Raw genomic sequence first — 18,581 nt, 5'->3', positions numbered from 1 at the left:
TGACTGTTGAAATGATATGCTTAAGTCTAACAGACTCCTGTTTTTTATTTCACAAAACCCAGTATGAGTGGTGTGAATTAACCACAGGACAATGATGAGTGACTCCTTTATAGTAAGGATGAGGAGAAGATCAGAAGAAAAAGTTTATGCTTTCAGGTAACATATTCTGTTACCTGTGAAGGTAACGAATTATTTCAAGCAGCACTGAACAGCTGTAAAATCTAATCCTATTATAATGAAATCTACATGACAAAACAATTTCCCAGTCTTAACTGACATTCTCCTATTCTAAATATCCCAAATGGTAAAATTACGGTAAAATAAAAATAACGCACTCATGAATTTTATAAAATGAGAATATGTAAGAAATAAACGAAGCAAACCCTTTGCCACCAAGCTAAAAACAAAAATGCAAATGATACCTCAATGACGATAAAATAAGATACAGCTATCATACAGAAGAAATGCCTAATAATTTTACAAAATTAAATTAGCTGTTTTGTTACTGCATAAAAAATACAGTTCAATAAAGAGATAAAAACCTTCATTAGCTCTTCTAGGCGGTTACACTTCTTGGAAGCAAAGAGAGACGGGTGCAGGTAACTGCCGTCGTCTTCGTCATCGTCATCTTCATTGTCAGAGCTGACCCCTGACTCTGAAAGCACAAGTGCATTTCACGATTTTGGCGTATAGGAAGAGACAAGACACAAATAAACTATGTAAAAACCGAGAAGCAGACAAAGGCAGAGCTACATGTAGTCATTTCTCGGTTATCTGTCCCAAAAACACCTTTGAAAATCTCCCCTGTAACGTGGCCACCCAAGGTGTCCAGCAGAAAGTCAGGAGGAAGAAAGGAGCACAACCTGGCCCTGCAGCAAACTCCCCCCAGAGCTCCCTAGTTGGGAGACACTGTATAGTTTAATTTTTAGAAAAAGGCAAAAATCTTACTGATTATGAAAGGTAAAACAACAGGAATAGTTTTAAAAACCAGAACAATCATAGAAAAGATACAATCTGTAGTAAGATTTATATGACTGACTTTGAAAATCATGTTTCAACCGAAGAGAGAAAAATTCAACGGCAGACACAGAGACTGTTGCTCTCAATGTTATTGACGAGAGTTGACTGGCCTTTGTAGCAAGCATCCAAATTTAGACACCGTCATAAAAACGACAGCTTAACATAGAGATGGGTAAAAAAACAGTACAAGTGATCTGTGGAGGAGTATGATTCCACTCCAGGCCCTAGGCCTGGAGCGAGGGTATTGCTGCAATAACCCACTGAGCACGAGTCACGGTTTGCTCTACAGAAAGTGAATCAGCCAAAATGACAGGAAACACTTCCAACCAGATGATTATGCTCTGAGGGCATCAATATACACATATATATTTATTGAGGAAGACTGGCCCTGAGCTAACATCCGTGCCCATCTTCCTCTACTTTACATGGGATGCCGGCCACAGCATGGCTTGATGAGTGGTGCATAGGTCCATGCCTGGGATCCGAACCTGTGAACCCCAAGCTGCCCGCGAAGCAGAACGTGTGAATGTAACCTCTGCACCACGCGGTGGGCCCGAGGGCATCAATATTTCACTACATTTCACCCATCTATAAAACGTTAATTAAGAATCTAACGTATTTTCAAGACTTATCAAGAAGAGTTTTATACTGTATCACGTGCACCAGCAGGGTTAACCATCATGCCTTAAGGGCAAGATTTCACAAACATTCTGGAAACTCTAAAGTGCAGACTTCAACCCGGTATCCATAACAATGACTGTCGTTATACCTTCCCAGAGTTGCCCCGCCCCCGCCCCAGGCGCAGAGTCTGAACAGGACAGACAGGGTCACATACTCTTTTTGTCCTCGTTTCTGTTTTCTGCCAGTACCGTGTATCGTCCTTCTTTCATAGCTTTCTGGATGAATTTGTAGTAGGGGTTGAGGTAGTGATCAAAACGTAGAAAGTCAAATTGAGAGTTTCGGGCCTGCTTGGCTTTCAGCATGATTTCAAACTGTGCTCCCTGTTTGCATACGAAGTTGGCGGTGCGCTCAATGATAGCATGCATTTTGGCTGTTGGTGGCTACGAGAAAACACACACATTCACATTATCCTCTTTTCCACTGGCCACATGACGTAAAACATAGAAATAATGCTGGTTTCACTGTCAATTATAAGAAACAAGAGACATTTCAATGGGAAGAGTCCAGTTTGAACAGATTCTGGCCCTGCCCCTGGTTACGTGACACTCAGTCTATTTCTGAATTTCACAGTATTTTGTGGGGAGGAAATTCACCTTCCGAGGCAGGCCATTCCAGCTTTGTGGAACGGATGGGAGGCACTCTTTTTTGCACCAAATCAACATATTTCCATATAACAGGGGTCCTTAACCGGGTTCTGTGATAGGATTCAAGGGGTTGTAAATCCTCGGAAATTGTATGCAAATTTTGCATATATGTAAGTATTTTTCTGTGGAGAGGGGCACACATTTCAACAACTTTCTCAAGGATCTAAGAATCACTCCTCTTTCCTTTTTCTTAGCTGGGGCTTTTTTTTTTTCCCCAACAGGAGTGTTGTATTTTTTTTTTTAAGACTGGCCCTGAGCTAATATCTGTTGCCAATCTTCTTGCTTTTTTTTTCTTCTCCCCAAAGCCCCCCAGTACACAGCTGTACATTCTAGTTGTAGGTCCTTTCGGTTCTGCTATGTGGGACACTGCCTCAGCATGGCTTGACGAGGCGCTAGCTCAGTGCCCAGGACCTGAACCAGAACTTGTGAACTTAACCACTCGGCCAAGGGGCTGGCCCCGGGGGCTAGTTTTTATAGCTTGGCAAAGAGCCCTTTGAACATCTGAAGAAAGCCACATGCTCATGTTCTGTACCTAAACTCTTCCTCACCACATTCTTCCTTCCTATTCCCCATAAGACCCAGCTCATGGCTCCAGTTCATCGACATTCCCTTTGAAAGTAAAGTCCCATAGAGAAGCCCATCTGGGTGTGGTCTGGCCAGAGCAGGGAGGGTCTCACTTTCAACTGGGAGGTGAGTCATCCTGCTGCCTTGTTTATTACTGGGAGCCAAGCCCTGCCTCTTCCCTGCACAGGCTCCTGATATGCGCTTAGCACTTCCTACCCACAATGGAACTGTCAGACCCAAAGCTGGAAGCCATACATCTAAAATACTTTTAATATCAACAAAGAGATTAACACTAGAAAATTACATGCAAATAAAGCGGGAAATTATTCTCATTAAAAATGGGGACTTAAGAATTCAAGATGCTTACTGCAATTTCAGGGCCACATCCTTCATAAAATAAACACCTTAATTCCCAGATTTAATTCCTGAATTAATAACATCCTTTGCAGTTAAATAGGATAAATGCCTAAAATTAATGTTATTTACTGATCACAAAATAAACTAGATTGCATGATAAAGGCCCACTGTGCACTGAAGTATGAATCCTGATACAGATTTTCATTGGCTTTGGCCAAAAAGCAAGATTAACTTTTGAAATACTGTATTCCATATACACGTCAATTATTTATCTATTTTTTTTTCTGCTTTTTCTCCCCCAAATGTCCCCAGTACATAGTTGTATATTTTTTAGTTGCAGGTCCTTCTAGTTGTGGCACGTGGGATGCCGCCTCACCATGGCCTGATGAGCGGTGCCATGTCCGCTCCCAGGATTCAAACCCATGAAACCATGGGCCACTGAAGCGGAGCACGTGAATTTAACCACTTGGCCACAGGGCTGGCCCCCACATGTCAATTATTAATGATCACGTCAGAATATTGATCCTTAAAGGAAAATAAGATTATCCCCCTCAGTAGAGGCATTCTGACCAAACCAATCTGTTGGTCTAAAATTTCTTAAAAGGAGGCCCATTTATGCTGTAATATTACGGCTCTAGGAGTTAAAAAGCAATAATGATTATAGAAAAACAAAGCACCTTATGAACATCCTTCAAGATCTCCTACCAGAGCCAGTGGATATGAGATAAAAACGCTTGGTTTGGAAAAACTATTCTTTGCTGTCTTTATCATTTAAGTTTTAGATAAATCCTTTTCTACTTTAGAACATCTTGTTTATTTCTACTATAAAATGGAATCTTAAGGATACAGGCAACATAGAAATACGCATGTGTTACAAAGACTGACTGATAAAGGGGAAAATGCTGTTCTAATTTAAACCCAATGGGAAAGGCTTTAAGAAAGTGACTGAACCCAAGAAAGTGGGCTAACACCTTCCTGTTCCTACAAAATGCAATTAATGCAGCCCTACAAACTCCAGAGCAGGCACTGGGAAATGGGAGACTATGAGGAAACCGTGTGAGGTTTCCTCAGAGCTTTGGAAAATGCTGGAGCTCAGATGCCTGGAGCCGGAGACCAGGACCAGGTGGCCCAGGATGGAAGGTGGGGTGAATACAGGAGGGACCCCTGGAGCAGCTGGGCAAGCCCTCTCCGCTGTGATCAGAGGAGAAAAACTAATGCCTATTTCACTTAGAGTCCAAAATAATTATCAGATCAAGTCATAATTCAATTGCAAAAACAAAATTATAGAAGTAATAGCAGGAAATATTGGAAAATAGTTTTAACAGGGGTGGGAAAGGTCTTTTGAAACAAGATTCAAAATCTGACACCATAAAGGAACATAGTGACTCCACAGGAATGGAAGAGCAAATCAAGTTTCTTTTTCCTCCCCACCCTTACACCCCGTGGCAATCCAGCACCTTAATTTATGGTGAAAATAATGCTCTAATCAGAAGGACATTCAGTAAAGCCTAACTTCAGTGGCTCAGAGCTCTGGGGCAGCCACTCGGCGGGAACTGCAGGCTGACCCTTACATGCCTAACCAGGGACAGCTGCCCCAAACCGCTCTGAACCTCAGCATCTGGAGGTTCATCTGGAACTTCCCACCATCTGGAAACGGGACAACCACTGTATCTCCTTCACAGAGGTACTGGTATTGTGAGGACTCAGTGAGAATGTGAGTAAAGCACTTTGCACAGCAACTGGGGCACAGTACGTGTTCAACAGATGGTTATCTTATGTTGTTGTTATTAATCTAACAGACAGAAACACTGCATGTGATGGCAATTATATATTGAATCCTTCTCCCCTTTTTCCTTTTGTCCATAAAATGTGTTTAAATGAGCACATTTCCCTTAGAAATGCATTCTAATGGGTCTGTTGAGCAGCAGCACTTCTGGCCCTCACGGCTGACCTGAGTGAAAGGTGAGATGCTACAAAACAGGCAGGTCCACGCAACCCCGTGCACCTGCAAGCATTATTTGTGGAAGCAACGTTTGGGCTCAGGATTCAACCTGTGCCACCTGTGGAGTCTCTGGTGGGTGAGAGACACTCTCTATCTTCCCAGCAGTGCTCCAGGTGTGCGCCAGGTGTGGGGGACACCAACACGACCCAACTCAACCAGGGATGGAGCAGAATACACCCAGAAACAGGCTCAGGCATGTGCAGAACTCAGGAGGTGACACAGATGGGCATTCAGGTCCCTGGGAAAGGAACAGATGACTGAAGACATGATGTCGGGTCAAACGACGCTGGGCTACATACTCGGGGAAAAAAAAGGTTCTTACTTCCCATGAAACACAAATTATACACCACAGAGTCTCTATGAGAAACTAAAATAAAGACGTGAGGTCACCTCAGGGGCTCAGGTCTAGAGGCCCAGCAGACACGGACTCAGGAGGGAGGGCTGTGTGGGGTTCATTGAGGAGGACAGCCCCAGAGGTGCCAGTCTCCAGCAGATGCCAACATGTGCCTCCCAGAGTGCTGGAATTTCTAACTACTCCTTACTCTTCACACAAAACCTCCTGAGGTCTAATCCAAAAGTCTAGTTTAAAAACCAGGGAGAATTCCTCTAAAGCACCTACTCTCTTTACCAAGCGCCCCACCTGCCATGGCCAGCAGTTAGAGCAACTCCTGCCCACTAAAGGCAGCAACTGTCCATCTAAACACAAGCCAGCAATTTCAGCCTTTAGTCACCCAAGCAGAATGAACGATGAGAACACCTCTGTCTTCTACATGTTCTCCACTAATGTGGACACCACAGTGTATAATTTATACCATGAACCACTGCCCCCAAATCACAATAATTGTGAAGAATGAAATACTGACACTATCATAAAGGAAAAGAAAGCTGCATGTCAGCAACCTAATAAGCACTCAAATACAGTTTCTACATAATTCAAACAATTTCCTACTAAAGAGGCCGTTCTATAATACTTTTGGAAGACACGCTTCAACATTAAGAGAGCAAATCACTAGACACTGGGCTGACTTTGCTCTCCAATGGGCAGGGAATATTTTCAGGTCTGGTAAACCATTAAACAGCTTAGTGATGCTTACTTTAGCTGAGAATACAAGCCATTAAATATTTTAATGGGAAATAAATAAGGTAACAAAATATTACACCTCTATATTTATATTTGCATAAAAGTAAAAAAATAATCTTCCATATCAAAAATAAATAAAATTCCATACAGTCAACCTCAAATAAAAGTCTTTAGCATTAAACATAGGTAAAGGAGCAACCCATTTACAACGGGTCTGCCACACAGCATAAACAATATATTCCAGAACAAGTAGGAATACAATACACAACAATACATAGAAAATATTTTAACATAAGTCTTAGGCTACCAAATCTTGAGTAAAATTTTCAGCTCAAACTATAGCAAACTAATCAATGGTGGAAACGGGGGGAAGCAAACACAAGTAGTAATTCCACTTGGCAAAATCCACAGAACTTCTTACTCATATTTGTAAGAAAAAAGAGGAAGGAAAGGAGAGGCTACGCAAATGAGTGAGTGAAGGAAGGAAAGGGCAGAGACAGGAATTAACAGGCTACTCTGCTATCTCCTGTCATCACATCAAAATGAAGGACAGGGGCTGGCCCGGTGGGGGAGTGGTTAAGTTTGTGCTCTGCTTCGGCAGTCTGGGGTTCACAGGTTCAGATCCTGGGCACGGACCTACACACCACTCATCAGGCCATGCTGTGGCAGCATCCCACACACAAAAGAGAGGAAGACTGGCACAGATATTGGTTCAGGGCCAATCTTCCTCACCCCACCCCCCCCCTCAAAAAAAAGTAAAAGAAAAAAAGGACAGGAACCATCAAATCCAGGCTGAGCTGGATCAGGGTGGTAGCAAGTGAGGGTGGGGAGAACGTAAGAGACTCTTCCTGGGGGCAGTTTGCAGCATTCACCGTATATCCAAAGATTCAGTGTGCAGGACACAAACAAGAACCTGGAATATCTGCATCCACAGCTCTTGCAATCCAGTTAGGAAAACTCCAAAAAAGAAACTTTACAATGAGCACAAATAGCCCTCCCAAGTATGTACACAACAAAAGTATTTTACATATCCCTAATAAACACAAAAAACGCCCATAAAGCATGGTGACTCCTGATGACAACACAATAAAGACGAGGGGTTTGAGTCCCTGCCTGCCATTTTCAAGCCAAATTCTTCACTTGTCTCCATCTGAATGGGGAGAGTAACAGCAGCTACCTTACGGGTTATGAGCATTATACGTGGAAAGCTCTCAATGAGGCCCATTATAATTTACCTTAACAGGATGTGGCCGAAATGGTGGGGTGAGCTCAATGTGACTTAGAGACTCAGCTGTGCTGACAACCGGTGGCCGAGGACTCAGACCAGGAGGAATCCACCCAGGATTTCCCCATGGGGGCAAGGGCCTCCTGGAGACGCCACAGGCCCAGTGACAACGGAGAGGAAAAGAGGGTGGAAAATTGAGCGCCAAGAACACAGAAGGTAAAGCAACCTGCCCTAAGTGTCCACCAAACCACTCCAGAAAAGCCAGAGCAAAGCCACTCTCCTGAAAGCCACGCTGCCCGGAGGAAGACTGTCTTCACGTCCAAACATGGCTATCAGCCTACACACCAGTAGTTCTGACTCGGGTTCTCCATGCTGGTAAAACTGGGGATTCAACCCTATGATCTCTGAGAGCCAGCTCCTCAAGTCGCTGGTGCTCTGGCGTAGTGATTTTGCTTTAATTACTCCCCTTTTCTTTACAGGAAAATAGGCAGGGGCTGATTTTCTCTCCATTAACTCAGAAATGATTTTACAGCATTACATACCTCACACTTATGATTACCATGGGCTGTCACACAAGTAGCAACTCATGATACACAGTGACATGAATGACCGTATTGTGAAGGAGAAACACACATACCAGCTCCACGTCAGGCGGGACATTCAATCCTAAAGGGGCAATGAAAGGCTCCTCGTTTTCCTCTAAATTTTCAGCCTCATTTTTTTCTGTATAAAAAGAAAACATAACACTTCAGAACAACGGCTAGGAAAGCTGGTGCCCGCCAATAATAAGCAACCATGAGGGGAGCAGTGACTGGCATTAGCTGGTTCTTGACCTCTCCACCCATCATTACCTCTAGAAACACCTTCCAGTTTGCTGTTCTATTCCACCACATGAAAGCACAGTCACTTCATCAAACCCCAGAGGCGGGTGGTGCAGTCGAAGAGTGTGCACCTGGGGCAGATGATAGCTAGCTCTGGGACCCCAGGCAAGTACTCCCACTGCTCCCCACCTCAGTTAGATCCTCCCTACAAATGCAGTAGCAGCATCCACTCCCAGGGCCATGTGGTGAGGTTTTGGTGAGACAATGCGTGTGAGCATCTCCACCATGATGCTCTGCACTTAGCAGTTCTCCTTCTCTGCAGCCTCTCTGACCTGTGCATGTGTTTACCTGGCACTGCTGAGATCTCCCCTCACACTGTCTCTGTGGATTCCCAAGTGCCAGGCAGAGCACACGGCACAGCTCAATTCCGAGATAAATGATTTTCACCATTGAACTGTAAAATCTCTGAGACCTCGCCACCCAAGCAAACTACCTCTCTTTCACAAATCACCAGACGTATTTTTTCCATTTCCATTTATTCATTTACAATTCATTTAACAAACATTTGTCTACTATGTATTAGACAAGGCACTACACATTATACCTTTCTGAATTCTCAGGCACTTACATACATCTCAATCACTCAGGTGATCACCAATTTAAAAGGACACCGTGAAATGTACAAAAGTATAGTAAAAAATTTATGAAAGTTAACATTTTTAAGGATTTCAACATCTACATAGGTTTTTCTTTTAAAAAAGGTGACTAAGTAAACAAACATTAAATCTTCATCAAAACAAATGTTTCCATCATACACAACGAAGTCTTTTGAAGAGATGAACAATTTCAAAGGTATGCTATCAAACCTACTTCTTCTGTGAAGCCAGAGGAATTTTAAGCATGTTTCATCACACATAAAAACCTGGGTATTGCAGTGTGATAAAATACAGGTTGATTATAAATTCCTATTAAGAGTTATTTAACAGAGTCCCACTTGTTTCTGCTAAGCACCCTTGTTCTCTCCTAAGAACCAGAGATTTACTACGGCCTGAAAACTCCCTGTTGTCAACAACCCCATTTTTCAGCTCCAATAACCAAATGACACAGTGCAAGTGGAAGATATTAGAAATGGCAGTTTGCAACATGCCAAGTAACAACTTAAACTGTCTTTGGGAATGAGGCCAAAGGTGTATTAAAATATAACTTTTACTGTATCTCTGTAAAATGAGTGATGGAAACTTTGTTCAAATAACCTTTCCTTAGAATTTGTTCACAAAAGTGAAGCTGTTTGAATCGAAAGAGCTGTTTGGAACAAGTGGGTCACACAGACTGGCTCCTACACATAACTTTATGTACAGAAAAACGGCTTTAGTAGCACAAAACAACCACCAACCATTGCAATACTAACTAAGATTCACATAAATTCAAATAACCTTCCTCATTTAAAAAAATGGATATGTAGGGACTGGCCCCATGGCCGAGTGGTTAAGTTCGCGGGCTCCGCTGCAGGCGGCCCAGTGTTTCATTGGTTCGAATCCTGGGCGCGGACATGGCACTGCTCATCAAACCACGCTGAGGCAGCATCCCACATGCCACAACGAAGAATATACAACTATGTACCAGGGGGCTTTGGGGAGAAAAAGGAAAAAAAATAAAATCTTTAAAAAAAAAAAAACGGATATGTAATAATGACAAAAAATTATGAAAATCTGAAGGATAGGAAACAGGCTGAAAACAGAATGCTACAAAAAGGAAGAGAGGAGTTAAGTTACATAGAAATAAAGGTGTCATTAAAACACTTCTGGTTGGTATCAAGAGGTTTTAAAATATTCAAAATTGCCAGGACAATAGTTTAACTTTGAAAATCAAGGAACATTTAGACATGCTGATGCTGACTCAGGAAAATAAAAAAAATTAGTGTATTTTTTAATTTTAAGATAATGCAACAGTAAAGTAAAATTTGGCTGTTAGTGCCATTGGCTACCAATCTGAATTCTATTAAATGCACACGTGTGTGTATATAGGTATACAAGCATGTGTGTGTGTGTATCACGTTTATTTATATATGTGGCATTTTATTTATATTAGTGCGAGTTAAACATAAAAAGGCAAGCTGTAAATTTTACAAGGGCCCAACTTCCATTAAAAAAATTAATCAGCATATAAAATAAAGTTTTGAGAATGTGATTACAGAAAGAAAAAACTTTATAAAATACTAAAGAGAACTTTACGTTAAAGAAAAAGCATACTAAAACTTGGAAGAGAAACTAAGTCACCTTGAAGTTCTTAAAATTCAGTAATAATAACCAAGTTTATATCATTTAGCTCAATAATTACACTGAGACAACAGTCCAACACCGAGAACAGGGGCTGGCAACCTCTTTCTATAAAATGCCGGACAGTAAATATTTCTGGCTCTTCAGGCCTCATGGTCTCTGTCTCAACTACTTAACTCGGCCATTGGGAGTGCAAAAGCCGCATAGACAATACACAAACAAATGAGCATGGCTGTGTTCCTATAAAATGTTACAAAAACACACCTACTGGGCCTCAGGTCATAGTTTGCTGATTCCTAATCCAGAATGTTACGAAATGAACATTATGGACTTTTGCAAAGATAGTCCACTTGATCTTGCAAAGACATGTGGTCTTTACAAATTTTAATTCCTCCCTTGTGAAATGTTGACAGAGTGCATTCCTTCCTTCTGATGAAAACACTATGTATTTAAGGCAGATATAATGCATATGGTTCAGAGATGACACAGCAAAATCTGAGCTATTCAGCACCCTAAAATGGGTAACTTATTCTGGATAAAGGAATAAGTGTTTATTTCTTAGACATGCAAGAACATTTCTGTGCATCATAACTTCTTTGGTACAGATAGGTCCAAACGTCGATGCAAAAGGTGTTAAATACCTTAACGAGGCTTTAACTCAAACACAGTTAAAATTACATTTGAAAAGTCTCTTTAGAAGCTCATAGAACACAGCCGTGCAACAGTGACTCTTTTGCCCACAAAATAAAGAGCAGGATGACAAGGGCGGGCAATAAGGCAAGTGCCTGGACGAGTCTGCCCCCACATCCTCTTGTACTGCCAAGATCATGCCCCTTGCTGAAGGGGACAGGAGAACCCCAGGGCAGCTGCACCACACAAGGCAGACAGCATTTTGTTTTAACATTAAACTGCTATAACTACTTCATACTTGTTAGGAGGTTTGTCACTTAAGGAGAAACCAATTAAGTCCCAAATAATAGATTCACTTATCTCTAAAATTAAATCTGTGTATGTGATTCCAGTTTATTCTTCTAAACATTTGAATGGTTTTCTAAAGTTAAAGTTCTCCTTCTCTTTAAACAGAATATACTGAACATAGTGATCCATCCTTAATGTTTCAGGTTTGTGTTACCATTATTGATAATTAACGACTGATAATTATACAGGGCTGTAAGAATGGTGCTCTCAGGATTTACCAAAACAACTAAAGATATTTGTTCCTGTACTGAGTCCAGATTTTTAGTGGCACTATTTTTTTATATTCAAAGTTCCCAGAGTTAATCCACAAAAGTGTAAATTTAAATCTTTAATTTAATGTAAATATTATTTTATGACACTGTGGTTAAGCATATGTCCTACAGCCTACCAAGCCCAAGCAGGGTATCTTGTGCTCCTTTCTGTTTAGTAATAACTGACTCCACAGGTGTCCTTCCACTGGACACCTGCCATTATTTCAGCTGTGGAGGGGAATGAAGAAGCAGGTTAGCATGCAGGTAGTTAATGCCTATCCTTGAAATGCCCCAGGAACAAAATCACTGCTGATCTCAACGCATATATCATCAATCTAGAAACCAAGAATCCAGAGTGAGTAATTTCCTGTTACCTCAATCAAAGAGAAATAAATGGAAAGGCACGAGATCTAACGCAGATAATGGAAGTCTGAATTCACTTTCCATCTCCATTAACAATCTGTTTTCTAGCTTTTAGTTTTCTACCCTAAGAAGGAATGCCACCAATGTTCTGTGTGTCACAGTGATGTTCTCAGGGCTCGGTCTCCGTACCTGAGTTCTGAAGACTTTAGCACTACGTGTGCAGCACTGCCCAACACCCCCAGGCAGTGCTCCTCTCTTACCTCTCTGTTTAGAAGGCTCCTCTTCCTCGGTGGGTTCTGACGGGTCATAATAGTCACTACCATAAGTGAATCCCACCGCATTATAGCTCCCGTCCTCTGCTAGGGCTTCACTCAAGCGCTTGTATTCTTCCTCTTGAATAAAAACGAGAATTTTATCAACAAACGTGGAAATTTACTGAGAAAAATTTTATACATTGCTAAAGTTGTAGCTATCAGTAAAGCATACAACACACTTTTTTCAACCTCTTTTTGAGGCAAAAATGCTTTTAAAAATTCACACTTCATATCTATCAATATGTACTTTTGCCAGTACATGTTTACCACAGACAGCAGAACACACGTCTTTTGTGGACAATTTCTTCCTGCTGAGAAATTTGGGGATTAAGAACTGCATTAAAGATTGTTAAGGCAAAGACAAGAACATCAATATTTAGTTTATACGATACTGTTAAAGAAGAACAGTTAAAGAGTTTGGTTTTTGTTTTTTCAAATCCCAGTCTGCCCTCAAAAGCTGGGAAAATTCTTTGTGGCTCTATATATAAACTATCCTGAGGTCCTCTCAGAACGCAAAGACTCCTGTTTTTCCACTCCACTGGGTACTGTCAAGATAATATCAGAAAGAGTGAGTATAAAAAAATGAATGGGAGTAAATTTTTAAATACTTAAAAAATTTTTAAAAGTTTGTTGCTTAAGTAAGTTTTTCTTGAGCAGTACCTTGCCTTGCCTCCTCCTCAAGCAAGTCCGTATGCAAGGCTAAATACCTCTCTTCATCACACAGGGCATCTATTCGTGCCTCCTCTTCAGAGAGCTGGTAATCTCTGTTCCATGTGGAATACTCAGCATCGTACTCAGAAAGGTCATGCAGGTGACCGCGCCCATCATATCTGTAATATGAACACACTGGTCAACGGAAAGAAATTAACGTCTAGGTTGGTGTCTGTGTGATGTTTTATATACATACTTACCGATTAAAATAAAGAAATAAAAATATTAAAACAAACACAAAAATGCTTCTCAGATTTATATTGAATTTGGCTAGTCATATCTCACCTACTTTTAAACTCAAGTTATCTTAACAAAGTCTAAATTCCTTTCTACAATATGATCAAATTTACAATTAAAGGTAAACGATCCTTTAATAGCATAAATGGTATCCATTTCACTGGCAATTCTTACCGTTTATGGTTTGATCAACCATTCAATGCCATTTGCAAAAAAAAAATTTTTTTCTGGAAAAGTCAAATATCATAGCTTACATTCACACAAACCGAATACATAAATACCTATCCGTAAGAACCAAACGGTCGAAATTTCCTCGCTTCTTTCTGCTAGTCCCGAACTCTCAGGAGAGATCTTCACCAAAGAAACTTGCGTCCATTGGAGGTAAAATCTTGGCTAGGCTCGACCCCTAGCCACTTGGCTGAGGAAATAAGTGCTGGGTTATGTGATAGAGAGACACACATACATAGGAACAGTGACATATACATGCAGTTTAAGGAGGTTCACTGGAAACAGAGCAAAACTATTAGAAGATGCAGTATAAATATTTTCTTCTAAACTTTACACCCCCAGGAAATAATATACATGAAGACACATCCATGTTTACTTGCATGGACCAATAGGTACTTTAGTCAAATTAAGAATAAGAAGAGCACTTTCTGCTATACTTTTAACATAAAGGAGTCAATGAAGATGCTGTCAGTGTGCAACTGTCAGATAATAAATGAGTGAGTTAGCGAATTTTACTTAAAACGTTCAGATTTAGGATTGCAAAAACAAATGTAGAGAGACAAACAAAAGTCTCCCTAATCTTTTAATGCTGACTTTTGTGATGAGGACCAAAAAATACTACCAAAAAAAAAAAAAGACATTTACAAGAAAAACAGCCCAAAAATTCCAGGGTAGCCAAGTTACTGCATTTTATTAAATTTCAAAATTTTACTTTGATGTAAACCTCCTTAACTTACAAATGTAGATCATCATTTAAAAATACTCCACATATACATGTGTAGCGTTTGCTCCCCACTAGCTTTGGAAGGCCTAACTCAAATCAGATACAGAACGACATGGAAAACTGTATAAAGAGCTCAGACTTCACTGCTTACCGAACTTTAATAATAAATATCACAAGTAACACTTTGGAAAAGCAAGCTGCCTGACAACTCAGGCAACATCATTTAACAGAAACCACGGTTTAAAGGCACAGCACGTTTCAGCAGAGAGTGGAGCCATCAGGTGCAGACCTGAACTGGCAACCCTCCCTTCACGAGTCCTTGTTGTCTAGGTCTAACTCCAAACAGAAACGTCAGGAATAGAAAAAGGCCTATTTGGTCACTAATGTGTCCATTCTGGCCAGCACAGAGGTCATCCCTACAGTCATGTTCCAGGGCTTTGTAGAATCCAGTTTTAATTGTCTCAAACGATGGGCTTCCTTCACTTGGAGAGACTATTCCACGTTTAATGGCTGGTCACGTTAGCGTTTCAGTCCGGGGCCCCAGAAGTGAAGTTGCCAAACCGCAAAAACCCAAACCAATCAGCAAACAGAAAAACCCCAAAGGGGAGGAAAAGGAAAGGGGGACTAAAAACAGGGGAGGGGAGGAGAGGGGAGCAAACAACCTACATCATGTAATGTCATCCTTTTCAAATCAAACATCTTTAGAAATCCCCGTCCCAGGACCCCTCTGCCCATAGTGGCTGAACACCCTCCAGGGTGATTACCTAAAGCAGGTTTGATTTGAAAAGAAGCACATCTGTATCCCAGTACCACCCTTCAGTTTTAAGAGACAGTGAAACCAGCCCTAAGAACACGACCCCTAAGAGCAAGGCCAGTGTCTGCAGGAGGTCAACTGGCCTCCAACTGATCGACAACTTCACCCTCGGCCTGAATCTGTCAAACTCGCCGGTTATCAGAGAGCGGGAAGGAGGGGCCGGGGGTGTCAAACGTCAGGCCGGCAAAATGCGGGCGCTCCAGAGAGGAGGGCGCTGGGGGCGTGAAAGGTTCAAGGCTGACTCACGGGGTCCGAGAGGTTTCTAACCGCGGCCTCAGCGTGCGGCGCGTCGGGCTGCCCTCCCGCCACACCGAGCTGGTAGGAAAGCGGCGCACGACCCCGCGGGAGCGCCGGTCAGGAGGGGCCCGGGATCGGGCAGCTTCCACCGCGCGGAGTCGCCAGCTGGAACCCAGCGACAAGGGTGAGGGATCGCGAGGGGCCCCGGGAGCAGAGCGGATCCCTCCGGCGACAGACGCGACACGCAACTCCAGCCAGTGCCTTAAGGCAGGTTTCACCGTCCCCCTCCCCCCAAAACCAGGGGACGTGGGGACAGGGGAGGGGCTCCAGAAACTCCCTTTCAGTCTTGGCCATCAAGTCAACATCAGACGGAATCGAGGAGGCGAGGGAAGGGGAGGACCGACGGGTTGGGGGAGGAACCGACCTGTCGATGAGGATCTTGTGGTCCCCCATCCAGGGGATGAGGTGCTGTCCCTGTTCCTGGGCCAGGGCCCGCTCATCGTCCCGGAACAGCTTGCAGGCATAGCCGAAGACCAGCAGCTCCACTCGGTTGCCCCCACCGCCGGCACCGCCGGGCCCGGCCTCCTCCTTCGCGCCGCTTTTCCTCTCGGCTTTGGCGCGGCCTCCGCTCGCGCCGTACATGACAGCGTCCCCGGCGTCCAGGCTGCTCCTCTTCTGCGCCGCGCCGATGTCCCGATGCCTCTGCCTGGCCTACCCCCTCAGTCAAAAGCGCCGCATCCCGGCCCCAACCTCAACACCGCCGCCATAGCGGGCAACAAAATGGAGGGAGCGAAACTTCCGGCGACGGGCAGCCCTACTTCCGGCGAGCGGGCCCGGCAGATTCGCTACCCCTCGGAGCCGTTTGAGCCGCTAGAAAATGGTTTGTCTTCGGCCTTTCGCGTTCACAGGCGCCACCACGGTAGGATCTGTCGTGAGCAGGGGAGAGCGCATTTTTGCCGTCGCTTTTCTCGGGCGGCTGTCCGGGGCAGTGGCGAAAGTGCGGCTCCGGATCGCGCATCGCCTGCACCGGGCGGGTCGGGGCGCAGGGCGGAAGAAGTGCGGGCGTGGAATGGGTCTTGTGCGCGGCTCCGTGGGGCGGCTCCTGCCCGCTGTCGCTGGGCTGGGGTCTCGTAGGGCCGCAGCTTCTGGGACTGGGGCGCCGGGGGGCGGGGGTCCTGGGACTGGGGCGCCGTGGGGCCGGGGGTCCTGCGACTGGGGGGCTGTGGGATCGGGGCTTCTGGGGCCGGACCAGGCTCTGCCCGGGGCGGGTCGCTTCGCTTTTCTGAGGCCTCGGTGTCTTCTCGGTGCTGGGGGTCACGAGACTCGTCCTTGGTGGTCGTCAATGGCCTTAGTAAGCCGTGAGGCCCCTCGCGGTGAGGGGACTTAGGGGTCCCAGGACCCATGTGGGAGACAAGTGGTCGGGGGCAGTGGAGGGGACCCCATCCTGGGAGACCAGTCATCTGGATGCGGGTGACTCTGCTACTTAGGTTCCTCTTGGGCCTCAGGTTCCTCACCTGTGGCTCCATTAGGAGCTTTCGGGCCCTTCTAGCTCAGCCTGCAATTTGGGGCCACACAGTCCAGGGTGAAAGTGCAAAGGCTCAGACTTAGGGACCAGAGGTCCTTTTTTGTGCTGGGACTGAAAATTCTATGGCAGCAAGATAGACATTTTCCTTTCTGGGCCACATCCCTTCTTCATGAAACAACGATGACGTCTTTCTGCTAGTAAGGTTGAAATGAGATAATATATGTGAACATTAATAGGTTTTTAAAAATTAAGCCAGAAGCAGTTCCCTCCTAAGGGCCTTTGCTCTTCTGATTTCTCTGGCTGGATCACAGTCTCGCTTCTCATGTGACAGGCTCCTCATCCAGGTCTCCCCTTCTCGGCCTGGCTGTAGCTGTGTACGCTGTCTAGCGTTCCCCCTCACTGCTTGCTCTGTGGCCCTGCTGATGTGTCTTTGAAGCACCCACCACCACCTCGCAACACATCCTATGTGCAGCACCACACTAGGATTAGCTTCAGGAGGGGAGGGGTGTTGTCGGGTTCCCCTGAGCATCCCTAATGCCTGGAATAGCTCCCAGCACACACGGTGGGCCAAATGTTGATTCCTGTGTGTAGAAGGAGTGGGCCAGCAGCTGAGCATGCCCAGGCCATCTTCCTATCTGGCTCTGCGAGGCAGGCCTGCTTCCACCGATGGGGATGTGCCATATCTCTTGCTTACTTGATGAGTCTGACCTTCATTGTCCCCAGGCGTGTGCTGGTCTTTTGGGGTACTGGGCTCACTTCGAGCTTTCCCTTGAGTTCAGGGAGTGGGGTAAGGCTGAACACTCCTAGCCAAAGTCTGCTGCTGCTTTGACCTCCTCAGAGGGGATTCTGGAAGAACAACCTTCGGACCCTGTGCAGATGGTGTCTTCAGCCTGGCTTGGGACTTAGAAGACCTGGGTTGCATTCCTAACTGATTTCAATTCCAGTGGAACTTTGAGTTAGTCCTGTTCTCTTTCTGAGCCTCCGTCTTCTCATCTGTAAAATGGACATAGGACAATACTATTTCCTTTAGAAAGGTGATAGAGATCTTAGAGCCCCTGCTCAAGGATGCCCATTGTTCTGGCCCGAGTGCGTTTTTAGGCCAAAGCAATGGGAGGATAAAGGAAGGAGTAACCTGACCTGCAGATGGTGGATGGATGACTGGCTAAAGTGTCTAAGCAGCCGGGGAGGGCGTGGGAGACGGCCAGGCCGGAGGTGGACTGAGCTCCAGGCAGAGTCCTAGAGGTGAGATAAAGTAGAGCATTTTCAAGGAGTGGTAAATGCAGCTCAGTATGACTGTAGCACAGAATGCGGCAGAGCAGGGAGTGGTAGCAAGAAGGGAGGCTGGAAAGCAGGGCGAGATCGTGTAGGTTTGGGGACGAAGGTGGACTGAATTGGGCAGTGGGGACCATTCAGGGGTGTTGGAAGAAGTAATAGGAGGTGGGGAGGGAGAGCCAGGTGGTGAACTAGCTCAGGGTTTTTTTTTAAAAATTATTATTATTATTATTTTATTATTTTTGAGGAAGATTAG

The 18,581-nt window shown here is 44.4% G+C and overlaps 1 protein-coding gene across 14 annotated transcripts in view; it reads right to left on the bottom strand.

Annotated features, from left to right (window-relative positions):
- SFSWAP (splicing factor SWAP) overlaps nucleotides 1-16,344 on the bottom strand; it is a 79,485-nt gene extending 63,141 nt beyond the window's left edge. For 10 of the 14 annotated variants that reach the window (XR_011542490.1, XR_011542494.1, XR_011542492.1 and 7 more), the window contains exons 1-6: nucleotides 15,953-16,344; nucleotides 13,238-13,407; nucleotides 12,524-12,655; nucleotides 8,212-8,297; nucleotides 1,856-2,081; nucleotides 543-655 (exon numbers count right to left, since the gene is read on the bottom strand). Coding sequence is in view for 8 of the 14 variants with exons in the window: in XM_070629313.1 (XP_070485414.1) it covers nucleotides 543-655; nucleotides 1,856-2,081; nucleotides 8,212-8,297; nucleotides 12,524-12,655; nucleotides 13,238-13,407; nucleotides 15,953-16,170 (945 nt within the window). In the remaining 6 variants the exon portion in view is untranslated. Of the gene's footprint in view, nucleotides 1-542; nucleotides 656-1,855; nucleotides 2,082-8,211; nucleotides 8,298-12,523; nucleotides 12,656-13,237; nucleotides 15,694-15,952 lie in introns of those variants that run through there. The other 4 variants (XM_070629317.1, XM_070629319.1, XM_070629318.1 and 1 more) reach the window with 2 other exon arrangements.
- Between the last annotated feature and the right edge of the window lie 2,237 nt (nucleotides 16,345-18,581).

Source organism: Equus przewalskii, chromosome 7 (genome assembly GCF_037783145.1).
Source record: "Equus przewalskii isolate Varuska chromosome 7, EquPr2, whole genome shotgun sequence".
NCBI lineage: Eukaryota > Metazoa > Chordata > Mammalia > Perissodactyla > Equidae > Equus > Equus przewalskii.
The sequence above is the reverse complement of the archived record's forward strand: the minus strand, read 5'-3'. Positions and strand labels throughout refer to the sequence as shown.